The following is a 20,396-nucleotide window of genomic DNA, read 5'->3' on the forward strand; positions in this document are numbered from 1 at the left end:
TGAGAGAATGGAACGCCACATTAAGAACAAAATAAATTAGGAGGGAAGAGATATAATGAGGCAAAGGGGCATAATCTTAAAATTAGAGCTAGGACATTGAGAAGCAAATTCAGAAAGCACTTTGTCCACACGAAAGGTAGCAGAAATCTGGAATAGTCTCCCTCAAAAGGTTGAGGTTGCAAGGATAGTTGAAGCTTTCAAGGCTGAGATATACTGGTCTGTTAGGTAAGGGAGCAAGGAGTAGGGCCCAAAGATGGACAAATACAACCATGATATAACTGGGTAGCAGAATAGGCTAGAGAAGCTGCAAGGGCTACTCCTGACTTAATGTTCCTATCATATTTTACATCTCATTAACTTCCAATGAAATGGCTGCTCTATCCCCTCCCTCATATTAATCCATCAGTTTATGGCTTTATGGTGGGGGGAGGGTGAGAGGGAGCAGAGAGCAGATAAAATCAGCCAAGGTTTCTGCTCCTGATCACTGTCCAGTAACCTGTGTTTGTGTGGACATTGGGCAAGGACAGGACCAGAGTCAGCAGTGATGCTTTCCATATTAAATACTCAGTCTAAAAGTACACAGAAAAGAATATCTGTTTAGCCAAGGTGCCAGTGTGTGCTGGTGCCTTTGGAACTGTACCCAAGATCCATCAGCTCCTCTGTAGCATTATAGAATATTCTGGCATAGAAACAAGCCATATGGCCCAGAAAATCTGTCCTAGTGTTTTTCTCCACATTGCTTCCTAGTCATCTCCTGCTTGCTCCACATACTCCATTTCTCTTTTTCAACATGCATGTTTTTTAAACAGACTTTGATTAGACAACAGTTTGTGGTGGAGAACTCCATTTTCTAACTGCCTTCTGTGGGGAAAAGAATCTTCTAACCTCCTCTTTGATTCTTTTTGCGATCATTTTAAATTTGGACCTTCTTGTTTCTGCTTTGCCAACTTTATTGCTAGTTTCTTCATCATAATTCTTCATTTATCCTGAAGATCTCTATCGGGCCACCTCATAACCAACTCAGCTCCAGGGGGTGAATCCCTAACTTCTCCAGGAGACCAGGGGAGAAGCTTGCTGTACAAAGAAAATAACACCTGAAGACAGACACTAAGTTCTGTGAGCCGCTCTGCTATAGTGTCTTAAACCTCGATAGAGGAAACCACAGAGAAAATGTGCCATTTATTTTAAAATAGGTTTTATTTTAATTTGCTTGCAATTGAAGCCGCACTGCTGAGCTTTTGGTAGCATTCACAGTGCGGGGATAAAACAATTTGACTCTAAACTTGCCCAGCATAAATTTTCTATTTAGTTTCTTAAATAAATCCATTTTCTTTCCGTATCGGTAGCATTATTTTACCTAATTTACAAAAAAACAAAAGAACCCCCGAGTGAATGAGAATGCTTTTAAAAAGATGTCGAACTTGCAAGTGATTTTAAATTCCAGTATGCTGCCTTACATCACATGCAGGCACCAGGCTCAGGGAAAACTGCACAGCCCTTCTATACTTTTTGAGTTAATGTGCGGTCGCTTTATTCCAAGAGGTTTTTCTTTTGCGTTGCTTTACAGAGAATGGGGAGGTCTGGCTTTCAAAGGCCAAGAGGAAACCATCTCGATGTATTAATACATTTCACCTCGTCAGAGTTGAGATCGGTAACTCCAATCCTCTTCAGTCTCAGTGCAATGTCTCGCAGAACTGGGGCGGGAGACCATTCCCCTCCCCACATCTCAAATCATGAAGGTGACCTGACCCTTCCCACAGCCCATGAGGCAGGAAACCTTTCTCTCCTACCTGAAAACTCCTGGGGCAAGGGTTCCATCCCTCCCCAGAATTTCTATACATCCCAGAATTGAGTGAACAACTGCCTAGAGTTGAACCCAGGCCTCTAAAGGCCAAGGGGCAGTCACATTAATGAGAAGATATTGGCTTCCCTTACAGTGATGGCTGCCTCACCAGTTGGACAGGCTTGCAACGCTCTGAGGCAGAGCGGAATTGAAATGACTTGCAAGTTCGACAACATCTTAACAGGAATAAAAACTGTCTCCTTGGGAAATAAAACACAAGACTTACAAAAATGTCCAACATCCCATGCGAGGTCAGCCCTGCAGCTGCTCTTCCAACAGCAAGTGATCTCACCAGCTCTCCAATTCTGACAGCTCCCTTTGCAAAGCAAGATGGGGAGCTGTATTTCAACAGCTCCCCATACGATGGCGGTGTGTTAGTTTGACATTACTCGCAGTTTGACAATCTTTAAAGAGACCGTATCCCTTTGCCTGGTCTATATATGCAGAATATTTGGAACAGGTTATTCCCCATCAATAAGATTAGTGTGTAGGTTGCAATATCCAACAGCTAAATATTCACAGATTTTTTAATCTCAAATTTATTTATTTATTTTAACCTTGAATCAGTTGGATTTTGAAATGGTTTAAATAGCTTATGTCATTTTTGGTTTCTTTGCAGGGCATCAGTGCATTGAGAACACACAGCAGTGATAGAGGCAGAGAACTATCTCACTGTTTCCAGTGCCTTGGAAGCAGTTGGCCCATTTCTTACAGCTTTGAAGATTTACGTATTACTGCAATTTCGCAACCAAAATTCACCCAGGGCTATACTTTTGGATGATGTTTACATGTAATAGCTATGATTTGGAAGCAAGGTTTCGAATTTGTTTAATCTCCCAATGATTTATGAACCAATCCTTCTGAGTGGAAGGATTCACAGCTAGCCATTGTAAGTAACTAGGCAATTATTGGTCAGTCTGTATGATTGTAGAGGGGGACAGTGTAGTGGTGGCTCATGTAGTCAATGCTGATCAAGAGAATGTACCTTAAGATAGCATCAGATCACAAAATAATAATAAGGGAAGAGTATTAAGTGGGTGTGCATTTGATCTCACAATGAGTTCCTCATCTTGGTCCTGTCACTGTTGGGGGCACACCAAGTGGAGTCTAACTAATTACCCACTTAGAAGGCATCACTTTGGGTCTCAAATATGCATGTTGGGGAAGCACTGGGTGACAGTTGTGAGGATTGGTGTATGCTATGAGGAAGCCTTGTTTAAAATGATTGGGTTCGGAGGACTTGTTATAAAAAGGCCATTCCTTCATGCCAAATGGCCTGTGTTGCATTTCACCCTAAAAGATGTAGTATCTTTCAGTGTCAGTTCAAGAAATCAAAACAGTGTAGGATTCCCAAGAGCAGCATCTCAATATCTTTCTATTGTTCTTGTACCGAGTGGACTACAATGCAGAATACCAAAATTGAATTGGAATGGAAACTGAAGTGTAAAAATATGTCAGTGGAAAGAAGGTTTTACGTGGGAATGTTCAGAGTCTTATACTCTACTGACCAGTAGAAATGACAAGTGACAGACGCCAGTCACCTCTCAAAAATCCAGTCAAATCTCAACAATCCACATGTGGGCCAATGACTGCCTTAACCTTTGACTGTAACTGGTCTGCGGAATTCCTCAGCGCCCCCACCCCAACAAAAAACTTCCATAGGGCATTCTCCTGATGGTTCAGGGAACGGCAAGCGTGCTAGATGTTAAAGTAAGCTGTAACTTACTTTACAGTAAAGTCAAAGTAAGATATTTATAAGATAAAAGGAGATATTTTGCAGTGAGATCTCTGATATCTGTTGGCAACAATCTTGGACTGTGATGAGGGTTAATTTTTCCCTCCCTGGGTCTAAATCTTTATTACACCACTCATGGTCCCTGTAATTTTACATCTGCTTTCTCTATATCAATTAGTACCACTGTGGATCTAACATGCTGTAGACCATAAAGCTAGGACAAGGTCCCTTTAACAGAACCATCTCATTAATCTGGACAAAGCATGCTCAGCCAATGAATGTGATGCATCAAAGATACTATCAACACACTAATAGCTCATTATATGATTAGGAAGCTGAGCTCTGGATGAACAGAGGGGTGGAGTTAAAGGAGATGGAGGACTTGAGCATGCCCATTTGAAATGAGGAAGTTCTCTTAAATTGTCAAACCGATGGAACACAACACACACTGGGACATGGGAATAACAAATAGGAGAAAATACCTTACAAAGAAGCACAAAGTGCACGATTGCAGTTATTTACAGTTACAGTACACAGCTGTCCTTCAGGGTTCCAGTCTCAGTAAGGTTAAAACACAGCCGTGTCCCTCCACAGATTCACAGGTGACATTATCCACAAAGATTTATATATATATATATATATATATATGTATATATATACACATTAATTACAGAGTGCGCTGGGCCAGCCCCAGGGCTCACATATTTCTTAAGTTTAAAAACAGACAGACCTACACACACACATTCAATGAGCACACAAGTGTACTTGCACACACAAACACACACGGCCCCAAAGAGCACATGCGCACACACACGCACACACAAGCATGTACACACATACACACACACAAAAAGGTTGAGTGGATGGCTGTTTATCACCAATCTGCATCTTCCTCTACGTAATAATCGGTAGAAGTACCATCAAACAGGCCGGGATCCAGAGATTTCCGTTGCTTGCCCCTGGCAAACACCCGCGAAATGGAGCCAAACACCAACTTCTCTTTCTTCTTCTTCCTCTTTTGTTCTTCTAGGTCTTCGAGAGACTGAATAATTAAACAAAAACATTCATTTGTTGCTTTTTATTTTCTAGCTGTACAGCATGGAAAAAAAGGGCGAACTTCCTCTCCTTCTCCCCTGAAAATGGGATTTTAGCTGCTCTCCAGGACTTCACCCAAGCTGTCGTGTGTCAGGAGGCTATTCAGCCATGGAGTCAATGCAGCCAAGCCCATTTCTATCCTTGCCCAATGTCCACACTTTCCGACAAGGGCTCACTGGTAATTAGGAGGGGGAAGCTCTGGCTGATAATGCTCCTGAGATAAGGGTGAGACTAACGCCAAACATAACACCTTCTACTGCTACCCTGGCTGCGAGTAGCTGATTCAGCACAAACCAGGGATTGAATCTGGTGGCTTCCTGGTCTGTACAGCTCCCTTCCACACCCAGCAGCGAAGGAGTGATGGTGGAGTGCACTGCTTCTTAACAGTAGATGGACTGGGGAAAGGGAGCCTGATGACTGACTAGTCTTGCTCTACAACTATTCTAAAAGCCACACCAACAGCAAAGATGGGGCCTTTCAGCATAAAAACCTGCCAGGGAATGAGATGACTCTGAGTAAGAACATGTTCAAATTTGCCAAAAAGGAAAATTCATCTCGCATTGCTATTAATTGACCCCTGAACTGCACTGTGGGGATAAACGGTTTCTGAATGGCTGGACTTCATTTTATCAGGCACACTGATAGCTGTAAACAAGCTGTGCTACACAAGTGATGGACAGCACTCTGCATTTTTTTTTACATTGATCAACACACAGCTTCTTCCAATCAGGCCCACTGGTGAGGGAGGGTGGCTGTGGAAAACAGCTCCACCTTTTTGGCAGTTTTAAAGCAAAGAACAATTGGGTACCTCTAGAGCTTCCGCATCCAGCTCCTTAAGATTATATTATGGCTTTGATGGACTACCACCACACACCTGGCTTTTAAAGAACTTAACTTCCCCTACATTAGAGCCTCCAAAATATTGGGACTAAAGATACCTAGGATCAGCATGAATTTGTTTTTTTTTTGAATATTCATTCTTGGCATGTAGGTGTCACTGGCAAGACCAGCAATAACTTGCATTTACATAGCACCTTGAACATAGAAAACCATTCCAAGGTACTTCACAAGAGTGTAAGCAGACAAAAGCTGATACCAAGGTAAAGAAGATGATATTAAGACAAATGACTAACAGATTGATCAAAGAGTTATAAAGAGGATCTTTAGGGAAGAGAGAGGCGAAGGAGTTTAAGCAGGGAACTCCAGAAATAAGAGTCTGGACGAATGAAAGCACAGTTACTAACAGCTGGGTGAAAGGAATGGGAGGACTTCAAACCCATGAGAGTGAATAAGTAATGGGAGGCTGGAGTTGACTGAAGTTTCAACCTGAAATATTCCAACCTAACTTTACAAGTACCCATTGTATTCATCCAGCCTTGAGATCCTGGTTAGAATCAATGAAGAGTCTCACCTCAGACAGACACATTTTCCAAAGCAAGCAGGCTTTGGTCAATCTTGACTCACCAGTGAACAATAATCTGAAGCTCAGAGTTACTCAGAATGCAGCACTAAATAAAGTAACCAGATACAGGCAGGAAAAGGTGAGAGAATCCAGTGTCTGGAGAGACAGTAACCAAAGGACACAGGTGTAAGGTAATCAACAAAAGAACCAGAGGTGGCATGAAGAAAATAAAAGTTATGCTGCGAGTTGTTTTGATCTGTAATGCACCCTCTGCAAGAATGGTGGAAGCAAATTCAATAGTAACTTTTAAAAGTGAAGTGGATAAATGCTTTCTGGGGAAACATCAGTTGGTCAACAGGGAAAGAGCAGGGGAGTGGGACTATTTGGGTCATTTTATAGACAGTCGATACAAGCACATTGGGCTGAAGCCCTCCTTCTGTGCTGTATAATTCTATGATTTTACAGAATAGAATACTAATATGGGGGTGTGGGAAGGGTGGGTTTCTGAGACTAGAGTCCAGAGGGCTTTTCTTTTAAAAGAGAGTTCCAACTGTAATGTAATCGAGAGGTTAAAACAGTTTATAAATAGAATAGGATACCCGGAAAATAGTTAAAGACAAATCAAAAATTATTGCTGTAAAGAGGGACATGTTGTCAAAGCTTTTCATCCTGCACTCATCTGGAAATGCAAGAATACCAAATTATCACAACAATTTATACTGCAGTAGAAAAGGGTGCTGATTGGTTGGTAAGTCAACTCAAAAGAAAGTGGCTTTTGCATGTAGTATAAGTGGTTGTGATCGTTTGAAATTTGGCATTCTTGCATTTGTCCTGATGAGTGCACGATGAAAAGCTTTGGCAGCATTTTTTTCATTCATTCATGGGATGTGGGCTTTGCAGGCTGGGCCAGCATTTATTGCCCATCCCTAGTTGACCTTGAGTTGGTGGTGGTGAGCTGCCTTCTTGAGCCGCTGCAGTCCATGTCGTGTAGATACATCCACAGTGCCATTAGGAAAGGAGTTCCAGGATTTTGAGCCAGTGACAGTGAAGGAACGTCGATATATTTCCAAGTCAGGATGGTGAGTGACTTGGAGGGGAACTTCCAGGTTGTGGTGTTCCCATGTGTCCGCTGCCCTTGTCCTTCTAGATGGTAGTGGTTTTGGGTTTGAAAGGTGCTGTCGAAGGAGCCTTGGTGAATTCCTGCAGTGCATCTTGTAGGTGGCACACACTGCTGCTACTGTGCGGTGGAGGGAGTGAATGTTTGTGGATGTGGTGCCAATCAAGTGGGCTGCACTCATCCAGGCAAGTGGGAAGTATTCCATCACACTCCTGATTTGTGCCTTGTAGATGGTGGACAGGCTTTGCGGAGTCAGGAAGTGAGTTACTCGTCACAGGATTCCTAGCCTCTGACCTGCTCTTGTAGCCACGGTATTTATATGGCTAGTCCAGTTCAGTTTCTGGTCAATGATAACTTCCAGGATGTTGATAGTGGGGGATTCAGTGAGCAATCAAAAACTAATCTCACTGCCCTGTGCTCTGCCCATAGCCCTGTATCTTCCTCTGCCAACCTCTCTCCTGGCTCTTTTAGTGCTAATTTTAAATTGGTCTACTCCCTAACCAGAGGGGGTAGTTTTTCTCTATTGACTATCAAAAACATCTCTGATCACACCTCTACTTAGTCTTGTCTGTTCTATGCAAAAGCAAAATACCACAGATGCTGGAAATCTGAAACAAAAGACAATACAGAAGTTGAGAGGAGATTTGACAAAAGTGTTCAAAATCACGAGGGGACTGGTCAGAGTAAATAGGGAGAAACTTCCCATTAGCCGAAGGGCCAAGAACCAGAGGAAATTGATTTAAAGCGATTGGCATAAGAACCAAAAGTGAAATCAGGAAAGTCCTTTTTTTACACAGCGAGTGGTTAAGATCTGGAATGCACTGCCTGAAAGTGTGGTGGAGTCAGATTCAATTCGGCTTTCAAAAGGAATTGGGTCATGATCTGAATATAAAACAACTCCAGAGCTACAAGAAAAAGATGGGGAGTGGGATAAGCCGAGTTATTCTTGCAGAGAACCGACATAGACACGGTGGGCCAAATAGCCTCCCTTTGTGCTGTAACCATTCTATGATATACTCAGCAGGTAAAACAGCATCTGGGGAGAGGGGAACAGAGTTAACGTCTCAGGTCCATGACCTATTCTCATGAAAGGCCATCGACCTGAAACGTCAACTCTGTTTCTCTCCTCAGATACTGCCTGACCTGCTGAGTATTTCCAGTGTTTTCGGTTCTTACTTCGCTGCTCTGTTTGTTTAATGTGAGGGTTTTCCTTTGTTCCTGTTGCCAGGATCAGCACCAGCTACACTGCACTCTGCATGCAGTCACATTAGACAATTAATAACGGTGCTGTGATGACTGTGGGCTTCTGCAAAAATTAGGTGCAGTAGATTGTCCACAATACAATGCCCATTCCATCCAAACAAAAACAACCTTCAAATTAAACAATTAAGCTTCATTGTAATTTGATGCTTTACAAATGAAAAAAAAACAGGATTTTTCTATTCATTTCCCATAAATTTTGTGTATGGGCACCCCGAGGTAGATTTTGACTTTGCGCAAGAGCATAAGAAATAGGAACAGAAGTATGACGTTCAGCCCATTGGGCCTGTTCCACCATTCAATAGTCAGATTGTGGTCTTAACTCCACTTTCCTACCTGCTCCCCCGTAATCCTCGACTCCCTTGTCGATCAAAATCTATCTAACTCAAGGGTCTAATCCTTGAATATATTCAATGACATGGCCTCCACTGCTCTCTGGGGAAGAGAATTCAGAATGACCCCATGACTGTGTAAGAAGGATCAGTTGCCTGTTTTACATTATTTCCCATTTTTATCTCCATGACATCCCCTGTAAGGGCAGCTGATCCAATATTGCCCATTTAGCCTTTCGTCCAAAGTCAAAAATGACCGCCTTTGTGCAAGGAAGCCAGAACTAATAACTATTGCGGATCTGCTCCCTTCACGAGAAGCACAGTTTCTAGCCAGAGTTCCAGAAGGTGAACTAGAGGGCAATAAGAGTGAGCTGGCACTCCCATGGAGGAACCTCTCTAAACTCTCAAGTCTTAGACAGCACCTTCCAAATCCATGACCGCTATCACTTAGAAGGTCAAGGGCAGCAGAGACTTGGGAACACCACTACCTGGAAGTTCCTCTCCAAGGCACTCACCATCCTGACTTGGAAATATATCGCCGTTCCCTCACTATCGCTATGTCAAAATCCTGGAACTCCCTCCCTAACAGCACTGTGGGTATACCTACACCACATGGACTGCAGCAATTCAAGAAGGCAGCTCACCACCACCTTCTCAAGGGCAATTAGGGATGGGCAATAAATGCTGGCCCAGCCAGTGATGCCCACAACTCATGAATGAATAAAACTCAGAGCTCCCAATCTTACCATCATTTATTATAAAATTGAGTACACCATGAATTGGGTGCCCTGATCTCTTTGGTGGACTGGTGTGGGTTACTGTATGTGTGATCAGAGATTTGTCCAGTTACTGAATGCGGAATAGATCCCGCAAGTGTTTCTTACATTACAGAGCGAGTGCGTCCGGTGTCGCGGTGAGTTGATGTCGCTTGGTGTGGACGACCTTTCACCCTCAAGCACCGAGGCGTCTGAGATGATGGACGGTTGCCTTGAGTGACATGGACTGACTCGCACTCCTGTGTGAAGATTAAGCGTAAAGATTAATCAGTACGTGACTGCTCACCTTGAAACTCAACTGAACTAAAGTCATCTGGCCCTGCTCTTCCTCAGCTGAAGGCAGCAAGATTTAGCAATGGGAGGGAAGGTTCAGGTCAGGCCAGGGTTTGTCAAAGAGTGGAGAAATCTTTCAAAGAAACCAGAACAAAAAGATCTCCCCCAACAACCCGCTCCCACCCAACTCCCTTGGTTGAGCGGATAAACACACCAGGTGCTACGGCACCCAGAGAAAAATACCATGTTCAATCCCTGCTCGGTGTTAACTGATCATTGCTGAAGGGGCAATGGAGCTCTACAGTTGTACTAAACTTCTCTGGGTTTTCAGAGTTTGACTGCTGATCACTGTTCAGTGGTCCCAGCCACAAAGTGCATCAAGGTGGACAGGATCTAACTCGATTCTAATGCTCTCCCATGTTGCCAACATCCATTACTTTGCTAAACACTCCCAACATTGGCTAGATACTGAGTAAAGCTCCTTCTGTACTGCCTCACTTAGCTCCAGAGTGTAAGTTACAGAGTAATGCAACATCACGCTGTTGAACAATAACCCTAGACTCAGTGGCGCCTTGTGCCTAGCGTGACAATCCCCTTTATTACACTCACTACTCATAACCCTTAAGAATGAGACTGCCAATTAGTGACAAATTGTGAACAAATGTGTGCTGTGGGTTCACAGACTCTAGGTAAGTATGCTCAGCGTTCACCAATACATGGCGCACAAGGCTCTTTTAATCTCATAGCGCAAAATTAGTAAATTTAAAGCCCAGTTGGTAAATTTAAAAGAACAATCTTCCATTTTACTCAAAACATCAAATGTGCCTGTTAGATATTCTATATTCATTGGATTTGTTACTGAGTCATTTACAGCACAGAAGGAGACCATTTTGGCCAATTGTGTACGCTCATATATTTAGAAAGATTTCATGCCAGGTTCACTATCATTCACTGTGCTTCCCCATCTGTTAAACCCTTTGAGAGCAAAACAGACTGTGAGCCACCAATAGCTCACATTAAAATACAAAAGGAATCAGGTGTAACCCAGTGAGTGTTGCTGGAATCTAGTCGAGGGGTTTGGACAAGTAACAATTAAGTGAGGGCCAGCCAGTAGCATTTCAACCAGTAGCATTTTGCTTTCATTACAGTAGCATTTCACGCTTGTTTTAGGATCCCAGTCTCTATACCTGCTTTTGCTGAGGAAAATCAATGTCCCCTCAGTGCTGCGTCCCATCTCTTCCCTCTGTCTCATTCCTACATGAGTCTGACTGACAATAGTCTGGGTTTGAGTCTCTCTCTTTATAGATAACTTCTAAATGTGGAAATCAAACAAATGCCATCAATATGTATCGTCAAGTGTATTAGGGATATAGACTCAGGATCAACACTAGAAGAATGAAGGGAAGTTCAAGGATTAGTTCCACAAGAAGGTTCTTAGAACATAGAATGCTTTACCACAGGAGAGACAGGCTAAGGTGTCAAAAGGGAACTGGATAAATATTTCAAAAGGAAGGATATAGAAGGATATGGCAAATAGCAGGAAAATGGGATTGGAATAGACTGCTTTAGTTGAAGAGCTAGCGCCAGCAAGGAACAATGGGTTGAATAGTCTTATTCTGTGCTGTAAATCTATAGTTTGGTAGAAAGGTCGAAAAATGTTAGTATGGGATTGATTGAAGGGAATCAGTGGTTTTCTTAGAGAAATATTCCCTGTTATTCCATCAAACTCAGGCACCACAAGAGACATAACTGACAAACATGAAGATTCCTCAACCTTTGACCTCTTACCTTGCCTGTCTACCGAGTGATGATGTGTGTGATACAACGTTTGCTGGCTCTGTCGGATCGCAGCAGTGAGCGGGAGGTCTGACTGCGTCACCCACTCCTGATTCCCGTTTAGCATACTCTCGCTCGGCATTGCCAGTGAGTGTCTCTTGGGGACGTCCTTGGTAAGCGTGGCTAAGGACTGCTTGGCCTGCAAGAAAAACAGAAGCTGGATGAAATCCTGTGAGCAGCCAGGCAACTGCGTGGTCTGAAAAGGGACCTCTGTACGGAATGAACAACTACAATGGGGAAAAGCGTGCAGGGCTCCCAATTTCATCTACAGCACAATCACCAAAAAAGGTTAAACGTGTTTCAAACCAAGTCATTCAGCAAGGACCTAACACTTCCTAGTTACTGAGAAACTCATGCAAGACTGCATGCATTCACAAAAACATACAATATTACCTCTGATCAGGATTCGATTACTCTGAAATGTCAGTACTATAGATGGTGGGCCTACTAGAGAATTACTTGTGTTGGCCTCACACTGACATGGCCATCCATTTGGGGTCTTAAGTTGACAGTCCAATTTTGATGGTTACCATTGCAGGACTGAGGCAGCTTCCCAAGTTGGGTAAGTAGGTGTAACAATTTTCTGAAGAGCTGTTCTTAGGGAATTGGGGGTGTTCACAGCTCTAGCCAGAATACTCTTGGATAATAGGGGAACAAGAGAAAACTCCTGCTGAATGGATCATCTTGGCTGGGCCTTCTTGAAACCTTGTTAGCAAGACAAAATCCAATGGCCTTGGGCGTGGAAGTTAAACAAAAAATATTTAAATACCCCAATGGTTCCATGGGTGAATGCAACACCCAGTGTGCTGAAGCACCCTGTAATGTGCCAATTTGCCAATGAGTCCCTGTCCAATCCTACTGGCCTCAGTGGCCTTAGGATAGGGGGAGGCGTGGAAAAGTCACAATCCAATGTCTCCAGCTGGAAAACCAATGTGTGTGTGTGTGTGTGTGTGTGTGTGTGTGGCTGTTGGATGACAGCATGTTTGGTTTTGGTACTGATATCGCTCATAATTGCAGGGTCCAGGGCTATGAGGCTGACACGTTGGGTATGAAAATTTGTGTCAGGATTTAGATGGCAACCAGCACTTTTGGTATTGCATCCAGCGTCTTCAGGAGCAGAGCTGGCAGGGTGGGGTGGGGGGTAGAAAGCAGATTGAAGAATGATTTCTCTGGCTGGCTGTTACTATGGTGAGCTCTGCTAGGGACACGAAGAAAGACTGCTTGACTTCCAATTTATAAAGCTGGCTGAAAATTGTAAAATCAATTGGACCACCCTCAGCACAAGGTAGTGGGAAAGGATACCAGTTAGATCAGGCTTGTCCCTTTAAGGGGGCACAATTGGATGCAGCCTTGTATCATAACCATAAGACAAGAGGCAGAAGCAGTATTTAGAATTTTCCCACTCAAAGTGATCAAATGCCACTTGAAAAAAAATCGCAAGTATTATCTGCAATGGAGCAGACAGCACCTTGGGAACACTGCCAACAGGCCATAGAAAGAAAACATAAATGTTCATAAAGAAGGCACTTTGTCACATCTGAAGCAGGGATTGCGTGCTTGAAGAGGCTGCAGACTGATACACAAAGACCCATGGCTTCTTTCCCTAACAGTGGAACACAACTTGTCTAACATTGTACTGGGCCGTCTGAGCACCAACTATTGAGGACTCTGGCTGGCAGAGTGGGGATACAGCTCGGGGATGAAGGCATGTTTAGCTGCAGGCATTAACCTGGGTCCTCCAGAGGTGAAGAGTTTTCCCCCTAGAGTTTTTGAACACTCCAGATCGGCAGCCTTTTGCATTGTGCCTACCAGTCCACATTACTGACCATTTCACAGACTCCGAATGCCAGAGGTGAAGGCAAACTAGACTACCACCAATTTAAACATCACTACAGCACCTGGGAGGTTGGCAACCATTTTCCGTGTGCTTGTGGTTTATTTTGTATTTCCCGTTTTGTAGACAGAACTGTTGAGTGTTTGTACTGATCCTTGAGCTGCTAGTTATTGTCAGCCCAACACTGCAACATACCCTGAGGAACTAGTACGCAGGACGCTGAGCGTGCTTAAAGAAACAGTACATCCTTCACAGGGTGCCAATACCCAACACACATGCTCTTGCGTTAACCTTAGAAATGATTAGTTTGACTTTAAAATTTTGCAAACTGGCCTGAAACTAGCTCTGGGCTGCATTGGTTAAGCACCAGGTCACCGTAAAACCATAAAAATAGCATGTAAGAAGAAATTAACACATGGACAGATCTGAAATGTTGGGCAGCGTGGCTAGCTTTTGGGATTCCCAGTCAAAGGATGTGCAGGTCTAACACCTGTAAATGTTGTCTTCTATTGGTCATGGTGGGCGGGGTATTGCCCAAAACTGTAACATCCAATCCCCTAAACAATCCAGAAAGTTACTATGGTGAGCTCTGCTAGGGACACGATGAAAGACTGCTTGACTTCCAATTTATAAAGCTGGCTGAAAATTGTAAAATCAATTGGACCACCCTCAGCACAAGGTAGTAGGAAAGGATACCAGTTAGATCAGCAGTGCAACATCACGACATAAACAGAGTGCTTCAGTGCAGAGTCTCGTTGAAGTTTTGCCTTTACAGTTTGTTTTTTTTCTCTCCCAGCTGCACTTTATTCCTCATTGCTCCATTATATGATGCAGCCTGATACCCTGTGACAAACTGTTTGTACTGGAGCCTCCATTATCCACACTAGAATCACCCATCAGAGATTGGGTGGAACAAACTAATGCTCAAGATATTACCTCACTGCCCAGCTTCTTTGGTTTGGATTTTACTGCTTCACAGCACATTGTTTCTTTTGCTACTTGTATTGTAAAGCGTTTATTTCTTTGTGCAGAGCTTTGTGATACCATACATGCAAGCGCTCAGGGATTCACCATTATCTAATTACCCATTAGGGAGGAGGAGGGGGCCAATCCATTATAGGTGATAATGGAAATTCCAGTAGATTTTTTCTGATCTGCAGTGACCTGTGTGGTTCACACATGTACAGAGTGTTATAACTGATTAATGATATTTTTAAAATTCTTGCAAACAGGCTTGGCAATGTAATTATTAGAATGGGAGTTGATGTCAACATCCCGAGTAATGCCAGGCTCCATTTGATTCCTTCTTTATAATATATTCCTGACATTGCAGAAGAAAGAGGCATGCTGTTGAAGGTTCTGTCTTTCATTTATCAGGACTGATGCAAGACTGCCAAATTTCAATGGGAAGAACAATATATACTGCATGAGAAAAGGGTTGGTTGGCAACTCAATCCTGATAGGTCAAGGCCTTGCCATGGAGAATGCACCAGGGAACTACTGTCCCCAGGTTTTTGTTTAATTCAAAAAAGTGCAATGCTTGGACACATTCTTTCTGCTTGCAGAGGACAGGTCACCGCATATGAATGTATGTAGCCAGAGTCGACTTGCCAACCAATCAGCACTCTTTTCTCATGCAGTATAAATTGTTGTTCCCTTTGAAATTTGATATTCTTGCATCTATTCTGATGAGTGCAAGACGAAAAGCTTTGACAGCATGTTTCTTTTCTCTGCATGACTCAAGTTCTGTACTACCAAGCGATTATACATTCCTGTTATATGATTAGACTGCATAAAATGTCATAAATGGCCTAATGATTCCTATATTTAGATCTCCATGAGGGTTAGGACCTATTGCCACATGGCAGACAGGAGTCCTTGGTGGAGTGGAAGTAGGAGGATTGGAGATTTGAGTTGGGTTATGGAGGCAGCACTTACCAGACCTAAACTTTCTGTTAAGGGGAGAAACAAAGATTCCCAGGGTGCTGACGGGGTGGGCAAAAATACACATGGATCAATCAACCTTCCTAGTGGGATGGGATAGGGTCGGGGGGGGATTAGGTGAGGGCAAAGAGGAGAAATGCAGTTTCCAGCGGGTCTTCTTACTGAAAGTGGTTCGTGTTACGTGTTGTGTTTTGGTAAGTGCTAGCAAAACCAAGGTGACATATGGATTTTGGGTTGCATTAGCTGTGGAAATACCTCAGGTTCCAGGAAAATTTATCAATGTTGCCAAAAATCCACAAACGCTGCAGACTGATTGAAGTTCAGGGATTCAACGTAACTAAAGCAGTCTGTGAAAAATGCACAAGTCTAGATTTGGGTTTCGAGATTTCCATTCCCTATTCAGTGAGCTTCCAATGTGAAGTCATCTGAAGAGCGGGGAAAAAAAAGACCCGGAAGCAGTAACCACCACCTAGAAAAGTGGGAGAAAAAGAAAAAGAGGAGCCAGAGCCAGCAACCACCAGCTAGAAGAGTGGGCGAGAAGGGGACCCGGAAGCAGTAACCACCAACCAGAAGTGCGGGAGAGAAAGAAGAGGAGCTGGGGGCAGCAACCACCACCTAGAAGAGCTATTCAATCCAGTCCAGTCTGTGGCTCCAGAGAGGGTCAGCTGTGTTCTGAGAGAAACCAAAGTGTGATATCTCTGGATTAATACCTCAACCACGCGCAAATTAGCGCAGGGTAAATCAGATTAGAGAATTAAATGTGTGGCTCAAAAGATTGGTGTGGGAGAAATGAGTTTCAATTCATGGGGCACAGGCACAAGTACTGGGAAAAGTGGGAACTGGAGCACTGGGATAGTCTTCACCTGAACCGTGTGGGACCAGTGTTCTGGCGAGTTAGGGCGGTAGTGAGGGCTTTTAAACTAAATAGTGGGGGCAAGGGATCAAATTTAGGAAGATGTGGTAAGTTAAATAGAGAAGATAAGGCAAGAGAGCAAGGTTGGAATAAGGAAAACGATGATCAGAGCAAACGTGGCAGGAAGGGACAGAGTGTACAAGCAAAAGAGTGCACCAGCGGGAAAGGCTAGAGGTTACAAAAATAATAAAAAGACAGAACTAAAGGATGTCTCTGAACGCACATAGCATTCGTAACAAAGCAGATGAATTGGCAGCACAAATGGAAATAAATATGTATGATAGCCATTATAGCGACATGGCTGCAGGACCAGAATATTCAAGGGTACATGATATTTAGGAAGGGCAGGAAGCTAGGAAAAAGTGGAGGGGTAGCTCTGTTAATTAGGGATGACATTGATACAATAGAGAGAGAGATGACATTAGTTCTGGAGGTCAAGGTGTAGAATCACATTTGGTAGAGATGAGAAATAGTAATGGTAAAAAGTCACTTGTGGGAGTGGTTTATAGGCCCCTAAAAATAACCGCACTGTAGGACGGGATATACAGGATTAAATAATGGGGGCTTGAGGGAAGGGAATGGTATGGTGGTAATCAGAGGTGATTTTAATCTACATATAGATTGGACAAACAAAATTGGCAAGTGTGAATCAGGAGGTGAAAGGGTACTGAACTAAAAGCTGACAAGTCCCTAGGTCCTGATAGACTTCATCCTAGGGTCTTAAAAACAGTGGTTGCTGAGGTAGTAGATACATTGCTTTTAATTTTCCAAAATTCCCTAGATTCTGGAAAGCTTCCATCAGATTGGAAAACAATGAATGCAACTCCTCTATTCAAGAAAGGAGGGAGACAGAAAGCAGCAAACTACATGTTAACATGTGTCATAGGGAAAATGCTGGAATCTATTATTAAGGAGGTTATAGCGGTACACTTAGAAGATCTCAATGCAATCAGGCAGAGTCAACATGGATTTATGAAAGGGAGATCATGTTTGTCTAATTCATTGGGGTTATTTTAGGAAGCAACAAGCAATGTGGATAAAGGGATGTGGGTGTGTTGTACTAGATTTCCAGAAGCATTTGACAAGGTGCAACATCAAAGGTAGCTTACACAAAATAAGAGGTCATGGTGTAGGGGTAACACGTTAACATGGATGGAGGATTGGTTAGCTAACAGGAAACATAGTAGGCATAAATGGGTCATTTTCAGGTTGGCAAGATGTGATGAGTGGAGTGCCACAGGGATCATTGCTGGGGCCTCAACTATTTACAATTTATAATCAATTACTTGGATAAAGGGACCAAATGTGTGGTTGCAAAATTTGCTGATGATACAAAGATAGGCAGGAAAGTAAGTTGTGAAGGGAACATAAGGAAACTGCAAAGGGACATGGGTAGGTTAAGTGAGTGGGCAAAAATTTGGCAGATGGAGTATAATGCGGGAAAATGTGAACTTGCCCACTTTGGCAAGAATGGTAAAGCAGTATACTATTTAAATGGAGAGAGATTGCAGAACTGAGGAACAGAGGGATCTGGGTGGGGTGTCCTAGTACATGAATCACAAAAAGTTAGCATGCAGGTACAGCAAGTGATTAGAAAGGCTAATGGAATGTTGACGCTTATTGCGAGGGAAATGGAATATAAAAGTAGGGACGTTTGTTGTACAGGGCGTTGGGGAGACCACATCTGGAATACTGTGTACAGTTTTGGTCTCCTTATTTAAGGAAGGGTACAAATGCGTTAGAAGCAAATCAGAGAAGGTTCAATCGACTGATGGGGGTGGGTGTTATCTTGCAAGGAAAGGTTGGAGTTTAGAAGAATGAGAGGTGATCTTACTAAAACATATAAAATCCTAAGGCAACTTGACAGGGTGGATGCTGAAAGGATGTTTCTCCTTATGGGAAAGACTAGAACTAGGGGGATACAGTTTAAAAAAAAAGAAATTTTTTTCTCTCTGAAGGTTCTGAATCTTCCCAGAGAGCACTGGAGGCAGGGTCATTGAATATGTTTAGGCAAAGGTAGATAGGTTCTTGATTAACAAGGGAATGAAAGGATATTGAGGCTAGGCGGGAAAGTGGAGCTGAGGCCACAATCAGTTCAGCCATGATCTTATTTAAATGGCAGAGCAGACTCGAGGGGCAGAATGGCCTTCTCTTGCTCCTAACTCGTATGTAATTGTTGCAGAAAGTTGGAAGGACCTGAGCCACGAACAAGCAGATTTACACAGGTACACTGCCATCAATCTCCTGGTGGCCAAAATACAATGGTACCTATTTACAATGCAGGAAGACAAATGGGAGAGAAACAAAGGAGCAGGTACGGGCAGATAAATGAGTAGGAAAGAAGGAACTTTAAACAAAACACACTGATGTCAAGGAGTGCTTGGGGATGTGGGATATATCTGGACATTATAGTAGGGCACATCTAATTGTTAGTGACAGGTGAGCGGTAGATCAGAATGTTACAATTAGGGCTGTGCTCATCTACATATGTAGAACAACTGCACACTGTGTTGACGCTAACAACAGGTTGACTTTGTGTGGATGTTAATGAGCGACTTTCAGCCTGACACCAGGCGCTGCAACTGGATCCTTCCTTCAGGACACCTCACATTTCAGGACACTTGCAGTCTTTTGCTCCTGTCTGAACATGTTCTAAAATCAATTTTAAAATATCACTGGGATTTTCATATATCAGCGGCTGAGTAGTATGTTCAGCTTATTTGTACTGTGAAAATCACCCACCCAGTGCCTGAAGGGAATGTTTAGTGGCATATATAAACCCTCCCACCTCCAACCACCCCCACCCCCACGGTGAAGTACTGGTGGGTGGAAGTGTATCACTGGGCTTAGATTAGTGAGAGTTCAATATAATGAATATTGGTTAAAGTTTGTCCTTCCACTCCCCCACCTGAGTGCAAGTGCCCAGTATTAACAAGGGTGTCAAAACTAATACATTTATCAAATCTGCAGCTCTTCCTGGAATAAAACAGAAGTTAGTTAAGAATCTTGGCCGGATCTTGTTGAACAAGCGAGCAAAGACTAATTAATCAACCCGAACAGAATTCAATGGATAGATTCACCTACTGACATATATAAAAGGTGAACAAAGAACATCAGGGCCCCATGAATGCTCAGTCTGTATGTCAACCTTAAACACCATTCTCCCCGCCTGAGAACTCTTGGGAGAGGGAGAAAAACAGAAAGGCTGGGGGGGCAAAACAGTGAAAAGTGTGGAGAATTCTCCCCCTTGACCCCATAAGGGGATCAAAGAAGGTTCAGGAGCCCATGAACAGTCAAAATATAACACAAGGCAATGGGTTGTCAAAACTTGGTCATTTTAGAGGTTCAATCGCCTATTAGGTATTTGGTGGCAGATGTTGGGAGGTGTTGGAGGTGAGAGGGTAAATGTGTGAGGCAATTACAGGATTTGGAGTAGGGAGTAAAGAGGGTGATAACCCAGGCGTAAAAAATATAGGGGAAGGTCCCCATCGCCAAAGGGATCCATCCATCCCTAGATTGGGAATTTCACTGAAAACTGAGTGCAAGATGCTCAGAGTGGGTGGCATGAAACAAATGGCATGAAACAAATGGCATGAAAAGAGTGGCAGATGGGAGCAATGAGAGTGGCATCTAATTGCCAGCACTTGGTTATGAAGGTGCCACATCCTTCTAACAATCAGCAGCTTTCAATACTTGCAGGTGAGCCTCTCTTCTCCAACCGGTTTAATATTTTCCCCACTCTCCCTCACACAGGCTACCATTTGCAGCCATACAGGGCAGGATATTGACCCACACCCAAAGTCTGAAGGCTGCTCCTCAAGCACTACTCCTGGATTCAGTGCTGCAGTGAGGGATTTGGATGAGGTGTTAAATAGAGGCCAGGCTGTATCCTGTGACAATTCTAGAGGGTTCTAAAAATCCTCTAGTTCTGCCTGCGCGCGTCAGGGGTGCGCGTATCTGTGTCTGTGGGGTTGTGCGTGTATGCGCACTCTAGCCTAACACAGTGCTTAAGAGTTATGATTAGTAGTGCTTTAGT

The 20,396-nt window shown here is 43.3% G+C and overlaps 1 protein-coding gene across 11 annotated transcripts in view; it reads right to left on the reverse strand.

Annotated features, from left to right (window-relative positions):
- LOC144690556 (kazrin-like) overlaps window positions 1-20,396 on the reverse strand; it is a 536,288-nt gene that overhangs the window by 108,060 nt on the left and 407,832 nt on the right. For 10 of the 11 annotated variants that reach the window (XM_078558154.1, XM_078558155.1, XM_078558157.1 and 7 more), the window contains 3 exons: window positions 11,622-11,808; window positions 9,669-9,799; window positions 4,497-4,620 (listed from right to left, as the gene is read on the reverse strand). In XM_078558154.1, the coding sequence (XP_078414280.1) occupies window positions 4,497-4,620; window positions 9,669-9,799; window positions 11,622-11,808 (442 nt within the window). Of the gene's footprint in view, window positions 1-1,178; window positions 4,621-9,668; window positions 9,800-11,621; window positions 11,809-20,396 lie in introns of those variants that run through there. The other variant, XM_078558165.1, reaches the window with a different exon arrangement.

This window comes from Cetorhinus maximus, chromosome 15 (assembly GCF_964194155.1).
Source record: "Cetorhinus maximus chromosome 15, sCetMax3.hap1.1, whole genome shotgun sequence".
Taxonomy (NCBI): Eukaryota; Metazoa; Chordata; class Chondrichthyes; order Lamniformes; family Cetorhinidae; genus Cetorhinus; species Cetorhinus maximus.